We start from the raw sequence: 23,065 nt of genomic DNA on the forward strand, positions 1-23,065 counted from the left end.
CCTCCGGTACCATTCCCGTGGGCAACGAGGACATAAAGATCCTAGCCAGAGGCTCAGCAATCTCTTCCCTCACCTCGTGGAGCAGCCTGGAGAATATTCCGTCAGGCCCCGGGGAGTTATACGTCCTAATGTATTTTAACAACTCCAACACCTCCTCTCCCTTAATATCAATATGCTCCAGAACATCGACCTCACTCATATTGTCCTCACCGTCATCAAGTTCCCTCTCATTGGTGAATACCGAACAGAAGTATTCATTGAGGACCTCGCTCAGGTCCACAGCCTCCAGGCACATCTTCACACCTTTCTCTTTAATTGGTCCTACCTTCACTCCTGTCATCCTTTTGTTCTTCACATAATTGAAGAATGCCTTAGGGTTTTCCCTCACCCTACTCGCCAAGGCATTCTCATGCCCCCTTCTTGCTCTTCTCAGCCCCTTCTTAAGCTCCTTTCTTGCTGCCCTATATTCCTCAATAGATCCATCTGATCCTTGCTTCCTAAACCTCATGTATGCTGCCTTCTTCCATCTGACTAGATTTTCCACCTCACTTTGTCACCCATGGTTCCTTCACCCTACAATTCTTTATCTTCCTCACCGGGACAAATTTATCCCTAACATCCTGCAAGATATCCCTAAACAACGACCACATGTCCATAGTACATTTCCCTGCAAAAATGTCATCCCAATTCCCACTCGCAAATTCTAGCCTTATAGCCTCATAGTTTGCCCTTCCCCAATTAAAAATTTTCCTGTCCTCTCTGATTCTATCCTTTTCCATGATAATGCTAAAGGTCAGGGAGCGGTGATCACTGTCCCCCAGAAACTCATCCACTGAGAGGTCTGTGACCTGACCCGGTTCGTTACCTAATACTAGATCTAGTATGGCATTCCCCTAGTTGGACTGTCAACATACTGTGACAGGAATCCGTTCTGGACACACTTAACAAACTCTGCCCCATCTAAACCCTTGGAACTAATCAGGTGCCAATCAATATTAGGGAAGTTAAAGTCAGCCCTGTTATTTTTGCACCTTTCCAAATTCTGCCACCCAATCTGCTCCTGGGTATCTCTGCTGCTACTAGGGGGCCTATAGAATACCACCAGTGGAGTAACTGCTCCCTTCCTGTTCCTGACTTCCACACATACTGACTCAAAAGAGGATCCTGCTACATTACCCACCCTTTCTGTAGCTGTAATAGTATCCCTGACCAGTAATGCCTCCCCTCCTCCCCTTCCCACCCGTCTCTATTCCTTTTAAAGCACTGAAATCCAGGAATATTGAGAATCCATTCCTGCCTTGTGCCAGCCAAGTCTCTGTGATGGCCACTACATCATAATTCCATGTATGTATCCAAGCTTTCAATTCATCACCTTTGTTCCTGATGCTTCTTGCATTGAAGTACACACACTTTAGCCCTTCTACCTTACTACCTTTACACCCTTTATTCTGCTTCTTTCCTCAAAGCCTCTCTATATGTTAGATCTGGCTTTACTCCATGCACTTCTTTCTCTGATCTATCGCTCCGGGTCCCATCCCCCTTGCAAATTAGTTTAAACCCTCCCGAACCATGCTAGCAATCCTACCTGCAAGGATATTGCTCCCCCTCGAATTCAAGTGCAACCCATCCAATCTGTACAGGTCCCACCTTCCCCAGAAGAGATCCCAATGATCCAGAAATCTAAAACCCTGCACCCTGCACCAACTCCTCAGCCACGCATTCAAATGCCATCTCCTCCAATTCTTACCATCACTATCACGTAGCACTGGCAGCAATCCTGAGAACACCACCCTTGAGGTCCTGTTCTTCAGCCTTCTGCCTAGTTCCTGAAACTCACATTTCAGGACCTCATCCCTCTTCCTGCCTATGTCGTTGGTACCAACATGTATCACTGTACCAGCACAGTCCCACTCCAAACCTGGTCAGCCGGAGTCTCGGCTCCATTGCAGACACCCATTGTGAATCCTTGTTCGAGTCGAAGTCACTCTAAACCTGCTATTTATCATTTACTTCAGGTGGGAAATTAAATCGGGTACAGATAGTACTCAAGAGGCTTTTACCAGGCAACTCATCGAGGGAAGATGATCGGGACACGGGAAGCAAGGTACCAAAGCAGGGTCAGATTGAGAGCAATGTCCCAATGGAATGCGGTCCGGCCGCAGCAGAGGAAGAGCAAATTCAGCCTGGAGACAGTGATGTCAGAGACACCGATCAGGACCCTGGAACCAGCACAAGTGAGGCGACTGCCTGTCAGCCCAGAGACAGTGACGTCAGAGACACCGATCAGGACCCTGGAACCAGCACAAGTGAGGCGACTGCCTGTCAGCCCGGACGATCATTGAACACGGAATTGTCAAATGCCCAACACGGAGCAGGTGAGTGAAATATAAGCATGATGTGTTCACCGAATGTGACAAAGAGGAGGGAAAATGTGAGGCCATGTTGGAGCGTTGCTCAGAGAAGTGGGGTAATGTGTGGGTCAAGTGGTTTAGTAAGGCACGCGTTAACACACTACAGGAAATGTACTACCTAATGTGAGGATTTTCAGGATGTGTAATGGAGGAAATGCTGCTGTCCAGATAAGAGAGTATTTCCAGGATATGAAATAAGCGATATGTATTCTCCAAGATCGAGAGAGCATCTCTGGGAAGCGAGCGTCATTGACAGCGTCAGCAGGTATTGCCCATCCTAAATTGAAATAACTGAATTGGGTGGGAAGGGGGTTGGTCTGTTTTCCAGTAAAGTGGTCCTTCTGGTAATGTAGTGCCCAAAACACTGTGGCGTAGGTTTTAAGGTCAGTGTTGAAAATTATTGCAAAATCCATTGTTTGTTGCTGAAGACGGGTGAATATTGAATTTCGAGACATGACTGGTTTGTTGAGTTGGGTGAGAGCGGTGGAGACAAGTGATATTTGAGTTTGTGTCTACATACTCTTTTCATATTCACAGAGCCAGAGTTTACAATCTCTGACCTCCTGGCAGAGGGGGGTGAATATCGACTGTACCAACTGACAAAGTTCTACAGAGACAGACTTCAACAAGCGATTGAAGAAAAGGTTGAAGGACTCAGTTCGATGTTGACAAAGGAGGGATATTTCAGTCGAGAAGAAAATGAGGTGAGTGTATTTAGTGTATTGTCACTGAACTGCTGGTATCAGAGGGAATAGTAATCGATATTAATCTCCTGCATGTTCTAGGAGTTCTGCATTGCAATGGAGACTTTGATCTCTGACTTGTTTTTCACAGATCTGGTTTCAGCTATTATGGTGGAGAGCACTGGGAACTACAGTTTCAGTGTCACCTTTGTCTCTCTCACCTGCTGTATTGATCGATGTGATATAAGAGCAGTGGCTGTATATCTGGACTATTGAGCAGCCATTCAGTCTCAAATTAATTTTGCATCTTACAGGACTGCCGGTTAAATTCACCTCAGCTTATTAATCCAGGATGAATATTAAACTGTCAGATTATAAATTGGGCCAACCGGCTTCACTGCCCTACTTGAGGGAGGGAAACCTACTAAACACACCTGGTCTGGTCTCCATCTGAGTTCCTGAACAATGACAACCTGACGTCATAGTCATAGAAAAGTACAGCACAGAAACAGGGCCTTAGGCCCATCTATTCCATGCCGGACTACTGAAACTGCCTATTCACATTGACCTGCACGGGGCCTTGGTGCTCTATACCCTTATCATTCATGTATCTATCCAGACTTCTCTTAACTGCTTGTACCCCCTGCACTGATAGCTCGTTCCACACTCTCACCACCCTCTGTGTGAAGGTGTTTCCCCTCATCTGCCCCTTGAACTTTTCACCTTTCAACATTTACCGATGACTTCTTGTAGTAACTCTTTACTGCAGTGCAAAATCCAATTAAAACCCTCGTAATCTTGCGTACCTCTATCAAATATCCCTTACGTTCCAAGGCAGAAAGTCCTAACCTGTTCAATCTTTTCTCATACCTCAGGTCCTCAAGTCCCAGCAAAGTCTTTGTAAATTTTTTCGGTACTCTTTCAAACTTCTTTACATCTATCTTATAAGCAGATGAGCGGAACTGCATACAATACTCAAAATTAGGCCTCACCAACGTCTTATACACGTTCAACATCATTTCCCATCTTCTGTACTCGATATTTCCATTTATGAAGGTTAGTGTGCCAAATACTTTCTTTCTGATCTATCAACCTTTGCTGCCACTTGTAATGAATTATGGACCTGCATTCCCAGATCACTTTGTTCTACTACACCCCTCAGTGCCCTACCAGTCACTGTATCAACACATCTAGAGTGCAACACGTCGCACTTGTCTGCATGAAATTTCATCGTCAATTTTTCAGCCCATTTCTCAGCTGGTTTAGACACCACGGCAAGCTTTGGTAGTCTTCCTCACTCTCCACTACACGTCCCCACTCTTGGTGTGCAAATTTGCTGATCGAATTAACCACATTTTCATTCAGATCGTTAATATAGATCACAAACAACAAAGGACCCAACACCCATCCCTGTGGCACCACATGAGTTACAAACTCCCAAACAGAGATTCAACAGTGTATAACCACTCTGTCTTCTTCCAAGAAGTCATTGTCTAATCGAATTTACCAGTTTACCTTGACTGCTGAGCCACTGAACTTTCTTGACCAGCCTCCTTTGCGTTACCTTGTCAAATGCCGTGCTGAAGTCCATGTAGACAACACACACTTCCTTCGATTCATCAACTTTCCCGGTAACTTCCTGGAAAATCTTTTAGGTAGGTTAGACGTGAACTACCATGCATAAAGCTGTTATCTTATGAACCCAAAAATCAATAGGTTGTCCTAAAAGAGTATATGTATCAGACAGAAATTTTGGTGAGCCATTTTCCGTTATTAGCTAGCTTACCTTCATATTTCATATTCTCTCTACTTACAGATTTTTAGTTGCTTTCTGCTGGTTAGTAAAAGCTTCCCATTTCTCCAGCTTCCCACTATATTTTGCTATATTCTATGCCCTCTCCTTTGCTTTTGTGCTGCATTGACTTCCTCGTCAGCCATGGTTGATCATCCTCCCTTTGGAATTATTTTCAATTTTTGGGATTATCTACCTCTACCTGCGCCGTCCGAATCGCTTCCAGAATCTTCATCTATTCCTGCTTTGCTTTTGTCTCTGTTAGTGTCCTCTTCCAATTTACTTTTGCCCAACTCCTCTCTCATGCCTCTGTAATTCCTTTATTCCACTGTTATATGGATACATCTAACTTTTACCTTCTCCCTCTCAAACTGCAGTTAGAGTTACACTATTTTATGATCATTGCCTCTTAAGGGTTTATTTACCTGAAGCTCCCCAATCAAATCTGCTGCAATACACAACACCAATTACAGATACACATTTCCTATAGTGGGCTCAACCATAGGCTTCTCTCAAAAGCCATCTCAAAGGCATTCTATAAATTCCCTCACTTGGGATTCAGCACTGACTTGATTTTCCAAAGCTACCTGCATATTGAAATTCCCCATGACTGTTTTAACATTGACCTCTCCACATGCCTCTTCTCTCTCCCACTGGAATTTGTAGCCCACATCCTGGTTACTGTTCCATCAGGGTCATTTTTCCTATGCAGTTTCTTAACATCTACATCATCCAATCTGATATTGCCTCTTTATAGAAACATAAAAACATAGAAAACCTACAGCACAATACAGGCCTTTCCGCCCACAAGATTGTGCCGAACATGTCCCTACCCTAGAAATTACTACCCTAAAAGACTCTATCGTATCTGCATTATAAGGACTTTTATTTTTCTATGAGAACAGAGTCAACCCAACCCTTTCACTCACCTGCCCATCCTTTTGCTTAAATTTTTTACCCAACTATAAACTTCTTTCTGCCACGATCCAGTGATGACCACAATCCATTTTTTGCTCTCTTGCCTTCCTGTCTCTTCTTGTTGTCACATATTTCTGATGTAATGTTGCACATTGATGGACAAGTAAGTTAATCACATTGAATATACTGCAGGGCGTCACTAAATCCTTATTTTTTCACGATATTGATTTAGAATTTCCTTCAGTTACTGTTTCTCTGTTAATGACTGAACCCAGGGAGGATGAGACAGCAGCCCAGTGACTGCATCTGTTCTGAAGCTACTGGGGCCATGAACAGATGTTTTCCTCCACATTCTCCATGTCTGTCTGTCTGCTCTACAATAAATAAATTGTTTCCCTTTTATAGAAAGTCACTGAACTGACAGAGAGGGGAAACCGGACAGAGAGTTCCAGACTCTTCCTCAGTTTGGTGATGGACAAAGGCTCCCGGGCCCGGAGGGCAATGTGGGAATCCTTTGTGATGTGGAGGACTGAGTTACCAAAGTTGGACAGAATACTGAGAGAAATACAGGAACTCGGTATGTTAAAACCACGCACTGAACACAAAGGCACATTGAAATAAGCAGATTTAATTATTTTATTTCTGTTTTCATGGACATTTATTTTATTTAAACAGGTCCTGATCCACAAGAATACATGAACATCGGCCAAGGGTTATCTGAGTTACCCGCTCATCTGATAGGTGAGTGATGAAATGCACAGTTCAAACCAGATCTCAAATGTTTGACTGTGACTTGGCAGAACTGGGGAATCAAAATTCACTATTAATCATTCGCTGATCTCTGGTTCAGTTTACAATTCAGAGAATCTCTCGTTGCAGCCTGAATAGTCTACAATGTATTTTTCTATTAATCCAGCTGTTGGTTCTGGTGAAGCCTTCACTCCAGGGTCTCACGCTCTGGGAACACCCACACACCCCAGACAGGCTCCTGATACACTGTATGACCCAGTCCAGGTGACTTTTCTATCTTCACACCTTTCAGATTCTGAAGGCCCTTCTCCTTCGTAATAGCAGCAGCACTCAGTTCTGTCTACTGATGCTCTTTACCTTTTGTAATTCTGCAAGTTACTTCCACAGAGTTTGTCTGGTATTTCCTTTTCACCCATTACTGCATCTACATCATTTTCAGCAGTCCGATATCGACCCTCTCACTTTTTTACTCTTAAAAATACTTTGGTATTCTCTTATATATTATTGTCCATACTCTTGCATTTACTGCACATCTAGGAGAATATTTATCACAGTTGCTTCTGACATGACCAAGGCAATAAATTCCAGGCGCCCACTACCATGTGAAAAAGCTACCCACGTGCTGTAAATTTACCCCATCTCACTCTAACCAAATGCCCTGTGGTACTAGACACCAGTCATGTGTACAGGCTGTGTGCCTAAACTCGTATCTCTCAATCTTATACACTTCAGTGAGATCTCTATTCTAACTCCAGAGTAAACAAACCAAGTCTATCAAACCTCTGCTTGTAGCACATGCCACTGAATCCAAGCAACATCCTGATGAACCTTTTCTGCACCCGCTCCAATCCTTCCCAGAGCTGGACAATCAGAAGTGAATACAATACTCCAAATGCTCCCTAAAACCATATGATACAGGAACAGAATTAACCCATGCCGCTCAGTGAATTTGCTCTTCGATTCCTCTCTACCCCATTATCCCAGTAAATGTTGGCACTCTTCCTAATCAGGAACATATCGACCTGCATTTTAAATATACCCAAAGACTTGTCTTCCTCAGCTGTCTATGACAATAGTTCCACAGATTCACCACCCTCCAGCGAAAGAAATTTCTCCCAGTGTGGGTCCCCGGCAGCCAGGACAATTCACACGGTTCTCAAGCATGTTCATTTTCTGTATGAGCCTCCCATGTGGGATCCAACTAATATCCAAGCAGACAATATCCATGTGTAACTTCATCCAGCACCTGTGTCACCTCCTGGAAGAACTCATTCAAGTTAGCAAGACACTACTTCCCCCACCCAAAGCCTTGCTGCTGAAACCTAACCCACCTCAAACATTCTCTCTGTCATACTCCCATGGGGCAGAAGATATAAAAGGCTGAAGGTATGTACCACCGGCCTCAAGGACAACTTTAATTCTGCATTTATAAGACTATTGAATGGTCATCTACTATGCTATTAATAATCTTTTTAATAATAAGACAAATGTTATATATAAAATCGTAACATCGTGCATCTCACAACTAACCACAATAGACATACAGAAGAGCAGTAAGAATACAGTTTGAGTATAAACGGATTTAAGAAACAACTAATAACAGATTATGTAGTTCTATAGCAAGCCCTGGGGAAAGCGGAAATCTTTCAATATTATATTGTCTTTCAAGAACCATTTCATTCTATCCCTCGAGTGTTTTAGAGAAGTTCATAGTAATATAATATATTTGTGTGCATCTTATATAATTATGGTTATAAGATGCACACAATCTTTGTGAAGTGTCTACAACTGATGAAGCATTGGCGTACAATAATCACCCTATTAACAACCACAGAAGAACAACCACTGTTTTCAAAATAAATGGAGGCATTTTCCAGAGAGACTTACAAAGCCCACTATGGTTTTATCTAGTTTTAAACCCACTTTCTAATTTACTGAAATGGACAAAAATCAGGTATCAAATCAGAAAAAAACAATAAACAAATTATACTTTGACACAGCTATACAGGGATGATTGGAAATTAGTTGCCCTTGTATCATTAAAGCTAAAACAATTAATTCAAATAATGGAACTAATTTCCAAAGAAACCATGTATAGCATATATAGCTATGCATGTCTGTGTGATCCTATAAAATATTAAATTAAACAAGTTGTGTAGAAATAGAAATAAAAAAGAGATTAGTGAGTCACTATCGATGGATTCAACGTCCATTCAGAAACTGGATGACAGAGGAGAAGTTGTTCCTGAAGCGTGGAGTGTGCGCCTTACTCCGATCCTGTACAGTAGTCCTCGTGATCCAGACTGTGATGCAGCCAGTTACAATGCTCTGCAAGTTACATCTGTAGAAGATGTTGGAAACTCCTGATGAAATATAGCCACTGTTGTGCCTTCTTTGTAGCTGCATCGATATATTGGGTCCAGGTTAGATACTCGGAGATATTGACAGCCAGGAATTTCAAATTGCTCACTCTTTCCACATCAGATCACTCTATGAGGATTGGTGTGCTGTGTTCCCTCATTTTGCATTTTCTGAATTTCACAATTAGTTCTCAGGATATATTTTCATCAATGCAAGGTGTCATAGGTGTCCGCTGGTGGCAGACCCAAATGCAAGACACCGACACTGAAGTACTAGGAACAGGACTGGGTGTGTAAAGCAAGCAAGGGAAGTGGGAAAGAAATGATGCTGGACATGACACAGGCCCTGGACGAGACTAGGATACAGGGCCTGGGCTAGGACTAGACTAGGAAAGCGGGACCCAGATGAGGAACTAGGAACTTGGAACCTGGACAAGGACTCTGAGCCAGAGACTGAACAGGGACCTGGAACCTGGGTCTTGACTCATTCCACCGAGATGCAACACTGAGCGTCATAGGAAGTCATTCCTGCCTGTGGCCATCAAACTTTACAACTCCTCCCTCGGAGTGTCAGACACCCTGAGCCAATAGGCTGGTCATGGACTTAATTCCACTTGGCATAATTTACTTATTATTATTTAATTATTTATGGTTTTATATTGCTATATTTCTACACTATTCTTGGTTGGTGCGACTGTAACGAAACCCAATATCCCTCGGGATCAATAAAGTATGTCTGTCTGTCTGTCTGTCTGACTCGGGCTCGGACCCCGGAACCAGGCAAGGACAAGACGTGGCTACAGGACGAGGGTGGCAACAGGGCTGGATATGAGACTCCTGGACAGGACGAGGGAACCCCAGCACAGGACTGGGTGAGGCACATGGACAGGATGAGAACACGGAGCCTTAACTTGTTTTTTGGAGGACAGGAATGCAAAGCCTTGGTCAAGGGAGAACAGGAAGATGGAACACAGAGCCGGGATACCTCCATGGGAACAGGACTTGGGGCCAGGGCTCTGCACAAAGTTAGGACCCCTCCTAGGGAGCAGGTCGTAGGGCTGGGACTCATACACAGAACACTGAGAGACAGAACTCCACTCAAGGTAGCGGCAAACGGCTGGACCTACCTAGCAAAGGTGAGGACCCAGGCGAAGGTGGCAAGTGAGGCTTCAGACTGAAGGGGAAGGGAAGGGGAACTTCCAGCAACTGAAGCTGAACCCAGGAGCTGTTTTATGTAGCCAGACCAAAATAAGAATCAGGTGCCTCAGAGAACCCAACAGAACAAGGAAAACCCAGAAAATCTGGAATAAGGAACATGGACCGGACCATGAAACGGAATGAGGACTTCACACACCGGACCATGACACAAGGAGGGTTTGCAATTTGGAATTTGAAAATGCTCACTGTTTCCACTTCAGATCCCTCTATGAGAACTGGTGTGTTCTGTTCCCTAATCTTGCCTATTCTGAAATTCACAATTAGTTCTAAGGATATATTTTCATCAACGCAAGGAGGATACAGCACTCAGTACAAGCAAATGCAATTCTGATAAAGGGTGCACATCACTGAATGGAAATGAAAGCAGAATCCATAAAAATGAAGAAACTATATAAGAGAAGAAAGTTAACCAATGGAAGAGTGTCCTGCCTTGCGTATCTAGTCAGCTGGGACGCAACATCCATGGTCGACTCTGATAGGCAGAGGCATCATAATACAGAGCCCCGCACTCCACCTGCCAGGCTGATCAGTAGCAGTTGCCAAGACTTCACCACCCTCTCCACACACACGATGTACACCACTAAGAGGCTTATGGTTCTTGCCAGTCACAGATTCCTTTCCATCTTTCCTGCAATCCTCCATCACTGAGACTGAAAACTACCCTTTTCATTCTTGTTCCGATGGGTTATCGATCCAAAACTTCACTGTGATTCTGTCCACAGATGCTGCCTGACTTGAGTATTTCCCGCATATTCTGCTCCTGTTTTGATGCAAGAGCAGTGGACACCTGTGACTCCCCAGTGTGCAACTTTGCCAAAATGCACAGTGTCCTGCTCTCCATATTTCCGCACCAGATCAACATTAACATTGTCTGTTAATGATGCAAACAATGCTTTAAATATCGTGGCATGTTGTTGTAATACAGTGCTTTCAGGATTGGAATAGGATATCAGGGGAATGTTCACCATCACAAATAACTAGTACCAGAATATGAGGATTGGACATTTTCTGGGACATTTATCACTGTCAATTCCGGTGTCTGTGAACAGAATTTTACTCTCAGTCCTAATATCCATGGAAGCATTGAATTAATTCATGTAATCTCAAACACTGAATGCTGAAATGCAGTTATAATATTCTTTGTCAGTTGAGCCATTTAACATTTTGACTATGTTCTCTGTTCCCATTGAAGATGTTCAACAGAAACACAAGGAGACTCTGCAGGCACAAAATGAAACACTGAGAGTGAACACGATCCTGATGAGGGAGAAGGTGAAGGTTTTCCAGCTGGTTGATCGATACGCTGAGCTCACGGTCATTTCTACTGTTCGAGATCGGAGACTGGTGGAACATGAGCTGCTGGCAAGAGGCAGAGATCACGAAGAATTGAGAGAGAAACATCTGCGCAGAAAGCTGGAAAAAATCCGGACGGATCACTTGTTCCAGAGCAGCTTTTCCCGGAGTAAATCCAAATCTGGGATTTCAGCAGCAGTGGCCGGAGTCCCTGGGATCGGGAAAACAACAATGGTACAAAAGATTGTTTATGACTGGGCCACGGGGAAAATATACCAACAATTCCAGTTTGTCCTCAGTTTCAAATTCCGTGATTTAAACAGTATTAACTGTCGAATAAACCTGAAGGGACTGATTCTGTATCAGTATCCTTACTTTGGGAATATCCTGAGAGAGGTCTGGAAGAACCCAAAGGGATTGCTGTTTATATTCGATGGTTTGGATGAATTCAATGACAAAATTGATTTTGCTGACAGTCGGAGAGACACAGAACCTCGGAACACATGCACAGATCCTGAATTCAAGTGCAAGGTGTCTGACATTTTGTACAGTTTAATCCAGGGCAAGCTGCTCCCAGGGTGTTCAGTGCTGGTGACCACCCGTCCCACTGCGCTACATTTATTGGAAAAGGCGAAGATCGGTATCTGGGCTGAAATCCTCGGATTTGTTGGAGAGGAACGGAAGGGATATTTCATCAGACATTTTGAAGATCAGACGGTGGCGGAAGCTGTTTTCAAACACGTGAAGGAGCACGAGATCCTGTACACCATGAGCTTCAACCCCTCCTACTGCTGGATCCTCGCACTGGCACTGGGCCCCTTCTTCACACAAAGAGTCAGGGACCCACAGCAAGTTCCCAAGACCATCACCCAACTGTACTCCTACTATATTTACAACATCCTGAAAAACCACGGCCGTGAGATTGAGAACCCCCGTGATGTGTTACTCAGGGTTGGTCAGATGGCCTTCAGAGGAGTGTTCGAGAGGAAGATTGTGTTTACAGATGGAGATTTGATCAACTACAATCTGCAGCCTTCCCAGTTCCTGTCCGGGTTCCTGATGGAGCTTTTGGAGAGAGAGGATTCGGCCCGGAGTGTGGTGTACACATTCCCACACCTCACCATCCAAGAGTTTGTAGCTGCAGTTGCACAATTCCTGAATCCACATCCCGGGAATATCCTTAAATTCCTCACTGGAGCCCACAACACGGAAGATGGGCGATTTGAGGTATTTCTCCGTTTTGTTGCTGGTCTCTCCTCCCCAAATACAGCTCAGTGCCTGGAGGAGTTTCTGGGTCCATTTTCTCATCAAACAACCTGCCGGGTGATTGACTGGGTGAAGGAGGAGGTTAAACGCCAGAGTGGAAACACAGAGAGTGAGGCTGGTAAAAGGAGCCTCTTGAACACATTGCACTACCTGTTTGAGTCTCAGAATCGTGGACTGGCTCAGGCCGCGCTGGGTACTGTGGAAACACTTTCATTCTGTGGAATGACACTGACCCCGATTGACTGCGCGGTCCTGTCTCATGTCATCGGACTCTGTGATACAATAAAACACCTCAACCTGTGGGACTGCCACATTCAGTGTGAAGGAATCCAGCAGCTGGGACCCGGGCTGCACAAATGCCAGGAGTTGGGGTAACTTGATTAATCTCTCACTCTGAACTGTGAAACTGTCCAATTGTATTGTTTCAATGTAAAGGGATTTGAGTAAAACTAGTAAATCAAATTGTAAAGAATTGTGGCAAATGCCATCCGCCTTTGTCCTGTGTAATCACTCGTCCTCATCCTCCTTCTTCCTGTTGGATATCTCTTACCCATTACCCGTCCCCTGTCAGATCTCTCTTCACCACTCCTGTTTCTCCTGTGGGATCTCTCTTCTCCCATCCCCCTTCCTCCTGTGGGATCTCTTGTTCCCATCCCCCTTCCTCCTGTGGGATCTCTCTTCCCCATCCCCTTTCCTCCTGTGGGATCTCTCTTCCCCATCCCCCTTCCTCCTGTGGGATCTCTTGTTCCCATCCCCTTTCCTCCTGTGGGATCCTTCTTCCTCGTCCCCCTTCCTCCTTCAGGTTCTTTCTTTCCATACATTTCCTCAGGTGGTATCATTTCCCATCAACATTTCCCCAATTCACAAATCTTCCTCACTGTGGGACTTTCTCCCCTTCAACTCTGTCCCTTTCGACCCTCTCACGTCAGAAACACTTTTCCAACCATTGCGGAATGAGACAAGTGTATGTGGAGTTTACAGGGACACGTTGGCAGTCTAAATTACTGACATTCGGTGAATACCTTGGTACTGGACAGTGAGGGACATTGACAGTGATGGGAACTCCGATCAGTGATTTACTGAAGGGTTTAATGTTTCCTGAAATATCTGAATGAGAGAAATTCCCTCAGACCTGCAGTTTGAATCACTTTGTTCATTAATTTGTCTGTTTGCGTTTAGACTGAGTTATAATAAACTGGGAGATTCAGGAGTGAAGCTGGTGTCTGACGCTCTGAGGACACCGGAGTGTAAAATACAGAAACTGTGGTAAGTACCAGAATGTGGGAGATTGTGTTTACAGTCACTGGGTGTCTGACACTGAACATTAATGTCATCAGTAATTGTGTTACTGATAAACACTGGGGACTTGTACCGTCTCCTGTCTCTCTGTGTCCTTCACCCTCACTCTCTCTCATCTCCAGGTTGAGGGATGTCGGTCTCACAGATTCTGGTGCCGAGCATCTCGCCTCCGGTCTCAGTACAAACACATCACTGACGGAGCTGAACCTGAGTGATAATAAACTCGGAGATTCAGGATTGAAACTGTTGTCTGCGGCTCTGAGGAACCCGAACTGTAAAACACAGACACTGTGGTAAGTACCAGACTGTGGGAGATTGTGTTTACAGTCACTGGGTGTCTGACACTGAACATTAATGTGATCAGTAATTGTGTTACTGATAAACACTGGGGATTTGTACCGTTTCCTGTCTCTCTGTGTCCTTCACCTTCACTCTCTCTCATCACCAGGCTGGACGATGTCGGTCTCAGAGATTCTGGTGCCGAGGATCTCGTCTCCGCTCTCAGTACTAACATATCACTGACGGAGCTGAGCCTGAATGCAAACTCACTCAAAGACCGATCTGTCCCCGCTTTCCGCCGCCTCATACAGACTCTCCCGAGTCTGAAGTGGATCGGGTGAGTGTTTGTTAATGTTCAATGCGATAAAATATCAGTGGATCCGTGTGTTTTCTGTTGATATTTGTCTGTGTGTGTTGTTGAAACATTAACCCCGGTCCCTGTTACTGACACTGTTGTGTAATCTGTTTATTTCATCTTTATTCTCCCGTCTGTTTCAGGCTGCGGGACAATCGGTTCAGTGCTACTGGGAAGAAGGAACTGAGATCTCTGCAGGAACCCAGACCCGGACTGACAGTGATCGTGTGAACATCTGAATGTGTGAATATTCCCGCCTGCGGGATGGGGACATCTTGGCCGATTCCCCGCGCCCCTCCCCTTTATCTGCCGTTCTTACCTTTAATAACCGTGCACCAGGTTTAATTCCCAACGGATCTAACGGAACTGGCTCCAGTCTCGTGTTCTGTGTAATCGCCTGTCGTCCAGCGGACCAGCTTCCGCCGGAGGTGTGGGTCCGAGATTCCCCCACGTGAGACCCCGGGGAATTACACAGACAGGAAGAGCCCGGGAGCCGGAACTCAGTCTGGGACACCGGTGTCCCGGGGTGGGATTAACCCGGGAGAGAATCCTTTTGCTCCCTTTGCTGAGGACGGCGCATTCGGCAGTCTGGCCGATATAATGATGTTAAATTGACAAATCCCTCGGCAGTGACCCTGGATCTGCAGCGATCCCGGACACGGCCCTGAAGTGTGATTTTATAATCATCGGTTCCCCGATGCAGAGTGACGGTGAGAAACGGGACTGATGATTCAACCGGTCACTCGTTGTCGCCGGTCAGTTAATTGTGTGTGACTGTGAGTGAGTCGGGAGCAGCTTATTTATTCCCGCACGTCAGCAGCTCACACATTGTTTAATTTACATTTGTCATGATGAAATCAATAAACCGCTGTAACTTCCTGTCCTGGTGCCGGACTCGAGTTTTATTTGAGGTTTCTGCTGCCCCCCGCAGCCTGTGCACTGCAACAGTGGGTCGGAGCTCCTCACACTGACACAGTAGCGTCTCAGCTCCAGGCTGAGGGAGGTCGGACTGGAAGAGTCTGGGTGCCCAGCATCTCATCACCACCCAGCCCCCTTCTTGGCAAACTGACCTCCTCCTGCCCCGCGCAGACAGTTAAACTCGACTGTAATATTAGCCGTGATTCCACCGAGGTCCAGAGTACGAGAGGGATGGGGGATGGAATACTGGCGTGAAACACGGAGTGAAGCTCCCTCAACATCGTCCCATCACACACGCCCGGGGTCAGACACAGAATGAATGTCTCTCCACATCGTCCCATCACACAAAACCAGGGTCAGACAGAGAGTGAAGCTCCCTCTACACTATCCCATCACACACTCCTGGGGTCAGACACAGAGTGAATCTCCCTCCACACTGTCCGCTCACACAATCCCGGGGTCAGGCACAGACTGAAGCTCCCTCTGCACCGTCCCATCATACACTCCTGGGGTCAGATACAGAGTGAATCCCCCTCCACCCCATCCCATCACACACTCTTGTGTTCAGACACAGAGTGAATCTCGCTCCGCACCGTCCCATCACACATTCCTGGGGACAGACACGGGGAAAAAAAGGTCTATAGTGTGAGATATATCAACTGAGTTCTCGAGTTGAAACAAATTACAGAGGAAACTCTCATTGTAGCACAGGGAACCACACACACACACACAGACATATACGATGAATATACGTAGAAGTGGTCACAGACGGGGACGGATGCAGTGTGCACAGACTAGGAGGGAGTGGGAGGGGCACAAACGGGCAGGGGAGTACAGATGGGATTCATAAACATAGCAGTTAACAATCACATTTGTCTTCTAGGGTCGAGAAGTAACCCTGGATGAAGTCGAAGTTGAGGATAATTTTGCAAAAGCGCGACTCCACCCCTTCCCGCCCTCTCCCATGGTCTGCACTCCTCACAGAACGCCGTCCCTTCCCGTGCACTCACACAGACAGCGATCCCAATCAAATGCCATTCTTTTCTATTCATTCCCAGCATCTGCACTCCCAATGACACCACCCCTTCCCATTCATTCCACCCATCCACATTCCTAATGGGATGCACCCCTACCGATTCCCTTCCATCCTGCAAACTTCCAATGGACCCCACCCTTCCCATTCACTACACCGTTTGCCTCCCAGTGGGCTCCGCCCCTTCCCATTAACCCCCACCGTCTGCACCGCTTCCCATTCACTCGTGTCGTCAGATCTCCCAGTGGGATCTGGCCTTTCCCATTCACTCCCACCATCTGCCTCCCACTGGGACTCCTTTCAGTTCATTTCCAACGGGAATGGGATCATGGAAATTGGTGGTGAAGCCTGAATTCTATGTTTGACAGAAATCTGACGAGAACGCCAAGGGGTTTAGTAGTTACACGGAAAGTCGAGGGTGGTGTGGATGTTGACGGCTTTGTAACACTGACGATGCTCATCTCCTGGCGGAGACGGTGGATACAATTGGATGGAAGGACCTTCGACACGCCTTCCTGAAGATGTGAGAGAGGTTATTGTTTCCGTGTCCCCACGCCGGGTGATTCATTGCGCCCGGTTTCCAGTGTCCACATAGCACACAGGAAGTTGTACAGGGCACGGTTACCGGTCTCCATATCCCAAACTGGGAATTTTGCCAGGCATGGTTCCCGATCTCTGTCTCCACACCGAGAGTTTTACCGCGCACGGTGTCGGATCTCTGTATCGACACCGGGAATATTACCGCACACGTTTCCTGGTGTCTGTATTCTCCTCGCTCCACGACACTCGGAGTGATGACGCACAGGATCCGGAGATGAGGATGTCGGATCGGTCTCTATTGTTTGCGATATATTTATTAATTGTGATAAACAGTCCGCGCAATCAAGTGGAGGGTGGTCGAGAGTGTCTGTCCTGCGAGGGGCTCCTGATTGAAAATGGAGAACAGGGAGGGAGCAACAGAAGGATTTAGAATGGTCACTAGGGAGGGAGTGAAAGGTTGACTGAAAATGTTCTTCGGGGAGAAAGTGATGGGCTGAGTGACAATGGGGGCCAGGGAGGGGGTGATGGGCGGAATTAAGATGGCCGTGGTCACCTTGTTTCTCATGGCCGGCAGGGAGGGAGTGATACACTGACAAGAGAGTGGGAGTGAGAGGCAGAGTTAAAATGACCGACAGGGTGGGGATGACGCACGGATTGAAAATCATCATCAGGGAAGGTGTTATGTGCTGATTAAAAATAGGACTCTGGATTAAAGCCCGAATATAAAATTATCCCCAGAGATGGAGCCAAGATAACATTGTCACCAGGGAGGGGGTGACTCACAAATTGAAAGTGGCCACCAGGGAAGTAGGGATGCTCTGAGAGAAAATAGACACGAGGAGGTGAGTAACACACTGACAAGTTAGAGGGAGTGGCGTCCCGACCTGAAATAGTCCCTGATACCTTTGTTACAATGGCCGACAGGGAGAGAGTGATGGGCAGACAACAGAGCGGGAGAGACTCAGCGGGTAAAATGGCCAAAACGAAGACAGTGGCACATTGAGAAGAGGGAAGGTTTTGCACGGGGCGACTGAGGAGAACCCAAGTGCAGGACACCAGCACATCGGCTGAGTCGAGGAGTATGGCGTAGACGTGAACATAGAACAGCAAACCGGAGGAATCTTGACAAGGAGACGGGGTTTACAGGGACTATCTCGAAACTAGAGCGGGACATATAACTAACGGTTCTGATCGGACAAGGGAACGGAGTATCACTCGAGAATAGACCAACTAACAGGCAACCTACTTATTTCACAGACTCTGATGAAAATCAGGTGTACTGTAATTGAGTAAACTAGCAGTGATTGGAAATCTAATGACTGAAACTAGGGCATAATCAGAGAGAAAGGAGCGTTAAATGGGAACAGCCAATCGGAATCATGACAGTACCCGTCCCTCAACGGGCGCCTCCAGGCTTGTCCAGGATGACGAACTGATTGAAAATTATCACCGGGGAGGGAGTTCTCTGCAGATTAAATATAGGATTCTGGATTAAAGCCAGAATATAAAATTGCCACCAGAGAGAGAGTGGCGCGCCAAAATAACATTGTCAGTAGGGGGGGGGGGGGTGACGCGCGCTTTGAAAATGGTTTCCAGGGAGGGAGGGAGGGGTGCACCGAGAGTAAATGGACACCAGGAGGTGACAAATCAGAGGGAGAGGCGGCCCGATCTGAAATATTCCCTGATTCCTTTGTCATAATGGCCGACAGGGAGAGAGTGATGGGCACACAACAGAGCGGGAGAGACTCACAGGGTAAAGTGGCCGAAATGGAGTCAGAGACACATTGAGAAGAGAGAGGGGGCAATGGGTCGATATAAAATGATCTATTGATCTGACATAAAATGGCCGCTGCTTCGCTTAAACTGTCTGACGGGGCAGTTTCCGGTTGTGATATACTGTTTTAAGCGAACGTCGGGAAGGAAGGCGGGGGGGGGGGAGACGTCGATTGACGACGTGTCTCTGTCTCTCTATCTCTCTCTCTCTCTCCCTCCCTCCGACGCTTCACTTGAAATGGCCGCTGGGGAGGGAGTGACGGCTTTGGTAGAAGTGAGCACAAGAGAGGGAGGGACGCGCTGATTTAAAATGGGCGAATCCTTGGTTAATGTGGCCGCCAGGGATGGAGTGAGACACTGACTTACAATGGCCACTGTCACACACAGAATCTATGGCGAAAGAACATGCGGTGCCCATGGATGCAATCCCGGGATCGAGTGTGTTATTGATTGTAATAACAGTATTTTAACTTGTGTTTTATATCGTCTTGGGTATTGTATATATGTTTTAATTCTAATAATGTTGTCATTGAATAAACTAATGTATATATCTCAGATATTCACACACACACACATATACATGTGGGTTTGGGGAGGAAGGTGAGGGGTTTGGGAGGAAGAGGAGTGATGGGAGGAGGAGTGGACTGGTGAGACGGTGAGCGTGGCGAAGTCACTGACTCATTAGGGGACGAAAAGGGGAGGGGCGAAAGTTCCTGTCACAAACTGGTGGCCGACGTGGAGAAGATGAAGACGGAGGAGGAGTGAAAAGACAGGAAGGGAACGGGAGTAATGAAGTGGGGGGGGGGGGAAGAGGAAGTGATGGTTCGGGGACCGATGGAACGTGATGGGGCGTGGAGGAAGGGGAAGTGATGGGATGGGAAGGGAGGGGATGTAATGGGACTGGAGGGAGTGGTCTAATTGGACAGGTCGGTGAGGAACAGGATTGGGACTGAGTGGCATTGACTTTTCAATGGGGGGGGGAGAATGGGTGGTGACATTTCCTTTACAAATAAGACGAGTTGCAAGAAAGGGGGCGTGTTTCGGAGGAAAGGTGGAGTGAGTGTTCGGGACGCGGACAGGGCTGATGGGTCGGAGAGTTGAATGTTGCAACGGAGGGAGAGTAGGGCGAATCACTCAACGACGGAGGGAAGGGATTGGGTGGGGGAGCGAAATTTCCCATCAGAAAATGTTCACAGCCCAGGATGCAGTGGATGGCGGCAGAAAGGGCAAGGGGTCAGAGAGGGGAGGGTGTCAGAGCCGACGGGGTGAGTAGGAGAGTGACTCACTAGGTAACAGAGGGAGAGAGAGACCGATGAGGAGAGGCGAAGATTGGCATCGGAAAATGGCAGCCAACCAGCATACGATGCAGAGCATCGAGATGGCGGGGAGAGTAGAGTGAGGGGAGGGAGGGAAGGGGTTTGCGAGTGATGGGATGGGAAGGAGGGTGACAAGATAGTGTGAGGGAGTGACACACTTCGTGGTGGGGGAAGTGGGAGGGCGGGTCTCACACTGTCACAAAATGGCTGTCGGCAGAAGGTTAAATGGAGGGTCGGGAAAGCGAGGAGGGAGGGAAAAGAGTGGAGGGACAGGAAGTTGAGATTGAATAAACAGGGAGGGAAGTGAGTGGAAGGTGAAGAAAAGGGTGTGCCCCATTCTATGATGCCGGGAGTGTGGTTGTCAATGGTAACCATCGCAAAATGGCCGCCAGCCAGGGTAAGAAGGGCGGTGATAAAGGGGAGAGAGAGGGGACAGAGAGCGGAGTGTTTCAGTAGTGACGGGAGCCGAGGGTGGGAGAGGGCGACTCGTAACATAGGAGCTGGAACTGGGGGGTTCCCACGGGGAGGAATGTGACTGGCACCGTTACCCTCCTCCCCACTCCGTCTCCAAAATCCCACCTTGATTTTTCTTTCGGGACGAGTCTCAGGTTCGCGTTGATCACCGCCAGTTTCTGCGGGCGGGGTGAGAGGGATCAGATTGAGGAGGGGAGGGGAGAAAGAAAAGGTGAGGAGGTAAGACCCACTACACATACCCTCAGCCTCTATCTTCCTCAGCTCCCTCCCTCCCTCCCTGTCCCCTCTTCTCTCTTCATCTCTTACCCCACCTCTCTCTCCCCACCCTATCGTCCTCTCCCCACCCTTGTATTTCTTTTCTGCCCCACCTCTCTAAACTGTCTAGTCCATCAGCAATAACAAGAACGATTCTCTAATTCCCTATAAAGTATGAAATTATAAGTATTATCTTGGATAAATTCCCCCGTGAAAAAGACAGTGATGTGCGAGTTTGCATTTGAACAATCGTTGTCAGACGAAAAATACAGATGTTGGCAATAAATTATTCCTTTTTAGGGTAGCAGGCAATCACATGTGCGGTACCGCACAGAAAGGAACCCGTCTGTCACGATATAGACTGGATCGATTCTGTCGATTAGGTCGGGACAGGGCGTGTATTTATTTTTTTTCCTGGCGAAATTGGGTGATGTGAGAATTATGTGGACGGGTTTTATTTTTACCGGCGTTCCCAGCGAGGTGAACTTAGGCGATGTGGGGAATTATGAGGACGGGATATATTTATTTGGCGTTCCCGGCAGGGTGAAATATGGCGATGTGGGGAATTATGAGGACGGGATGTGGCGACCCACTTCCCAGCGCACTCGAACCGGCTCACAAATCGGCGCGCGCCGGCATTGAGGCCAGTCCCGGAAAGGGCGCCAAGTCTGCTTCACCAGCAAGGGGAAAAGCCCGCGCGCGGGACGGGACTGTGAATACGCGCCCCCTACAGCATTCCCACCCGGGGAGGGCGGGATCAGGAAGGCTTTAAAGCGAGGCCGCGAAGTTCGAATAAATCTCTTTTTGCAACTGTAGCTCATCGACTACGTGTCGTTATTTCAGCGCTGCGTGTAGCACACCGCTACAATTGGTGACCCCGACGGCCCAAACGACATTTGAGCCGAAGATGAACGACGCCGCATCTGTTCATGCAGTTTTGTTAAAGCTGCAAAGCTTCTGGACGATGCGACCTCACCTATGGTTCCAGCAAGCAGAAGCCCAATTCCACATTCGGCAGATAACCGCGGAGGACACACGTTGCTACTACGTGGTGAGCTCCCTCGACCAGGAAACAGCGGCCCAGTTTGAGGAGTTCGTACAGTCTCCCCCAGCGGACGGCAAATACACGGAATTCACAACCCTGCTCATAAAGACTTTCGGACTCTCACGGCCCGTTTACTGCACCTGGATGGTTTGGGAGACAGACCGCCGTCGGCTTTGATGAACGAGATGCTGTCCCTGGCTGGAGGACACAAGCCCTGCCTTATGTTTGAGCAGGTGTTCCTGGAGCAGCTGCCCGAGGACATACGCCTGCTGCTGTCCGACACGGATTTCAGCGACCCCCGGAAGGTGGCAGCCCGGACGGACGTGCTGTGGAAAGCCAAGAAGGAGAGTGGAGCGTCCGTCGCACAGATCACCAGGCCACGCTCCCAGCAGCAAACCAGACCAGGCCCGGCAGCAGAGCCCGCTAACCCCAGAGGCAGGGGTGAGGAGCCCAACGAACAATGGTGCTTCTACCACCAGCGGTGGGGTGCAGAAGCCCACCGCTGTAGCCCGCCCTGCAAGTTCCCGGGATACGCCGTAGCCATCAGCGGCGGCTGGCCATCGGGATAGCCTCCTGTATGTGTGGGACAAGCGGTCGGGACGCCGTTTTTTGTCGACACCGGAGCCGAGATCAGCGTCTTACCTCCGTCGAGTTACGACACCCGCAACAGGGTACCGAGTCCCACCCACCCAGGGGGCCGCGAACGGCAGCACGTTAAGGACCTACGGCACCCGTACGGTGCAGCTACAGTTCGGCTCCAGCCGGTTCACGTGGGACTTCACACTGGCCGCCGTAGCCCAACCGCTCCTGGGCGCGGATTTTTTGCGGTCTCACAGCCTGCTGGTCAACCTGCCCAGGCAGAGACTGGTCCGCGCCGAGACATTTCAGACGTTCTCCCTGGGTGCAGCCCAGTTGCCAGCCCCACACCTAGACTCCATCACGCTGACCGACAACGACTTCACCAGAGTCCTGGCGGATTTACCATCGGTTCTGGCACCGCAGTTCACGGCAGCCATGCCCCGACACGGCGTACAACACCACATCCCGACACAGGGACCACCCCTCCACTCCCGTGCTCGAAGGCTTC

The 23,065-nt window shown here is 47.7% G+C and overlaps 1 protein-coding gene across 5 annotated transcripts in view; it reads left to right on the top strand.

The window, feature by feature from the left end:
• The window catches only part of LOC140724432 (NACHT, LRR and PYD domains-containing protein 3-like), a 41,452-nt gene extending 25,883 nt beyond the window's left edge, over nucleotides 1-15,569 (top strand). For all 5 annotated transcript variants that reach the window (XM_073038879.1, XM_073038878.1, XM_073038880.1 and 2 more), the window contains exons 4-12: nucleotides 2,016-2,375; nucleotides 2,949-3,115; nucleotides 6,210-6,381; nucleotides 6,480-6,545; nucleotides 11,325-13,062; nucleotides 13,871-13,957; nucleotides 14,113-14,283; nucleotides 14,439-14,606; nucleotides 14,768-15,569. In XM_073038879.1, the coding sequence (XP_072894980.1) occupies nucleotides 2,016-2,375; nucleotides 2,949-3,115; nucleotides 6,210-6,381; nucleotides 6,480-6,545; nucleotides 11,325-13,062; nucleotides 13,871-13,957; nucleotides 14,113-14,283; nucleotides 14,439-14,606; nucleotides 14,768-14,855 (3,017 nt within the window). In that variant the 3' untranslated portion in view covers nucleotides 14,856-15,569. The remainder of the gene's footprint in view (nucleotides 1-2,015; nucleotides 2,376-2,948; nucleotides 3,116-6,209; nucleotides 6,382-6,479; nucleotides 6,546-11,324; nucleotides 13,063-13,870; nucleotides 13,958-14,112; nucleotides 14,284-14,438; nucleotides 14,607-14,767) is intronic.
• The last annotated feature ends 7,496 nt before the right edge of the window (nucleotides 15,570-23,065 follow it).

This window comes from Hemitrygon akajei, unplaced genomic scaffold (assembly GCF_048418815.1).
Source record: "Hemitrygon akajei unplaced genomic scaffold, sHemAka1.3 Scf000216, whole genome shotgun sequence".
Lineage (NCBI taxonomy): Eukaryota > Metazoa > Chordata > Chondrichthyes > Myliobatiformes > Dasyatidae > Hemitrygon > Hemitrygon akajei.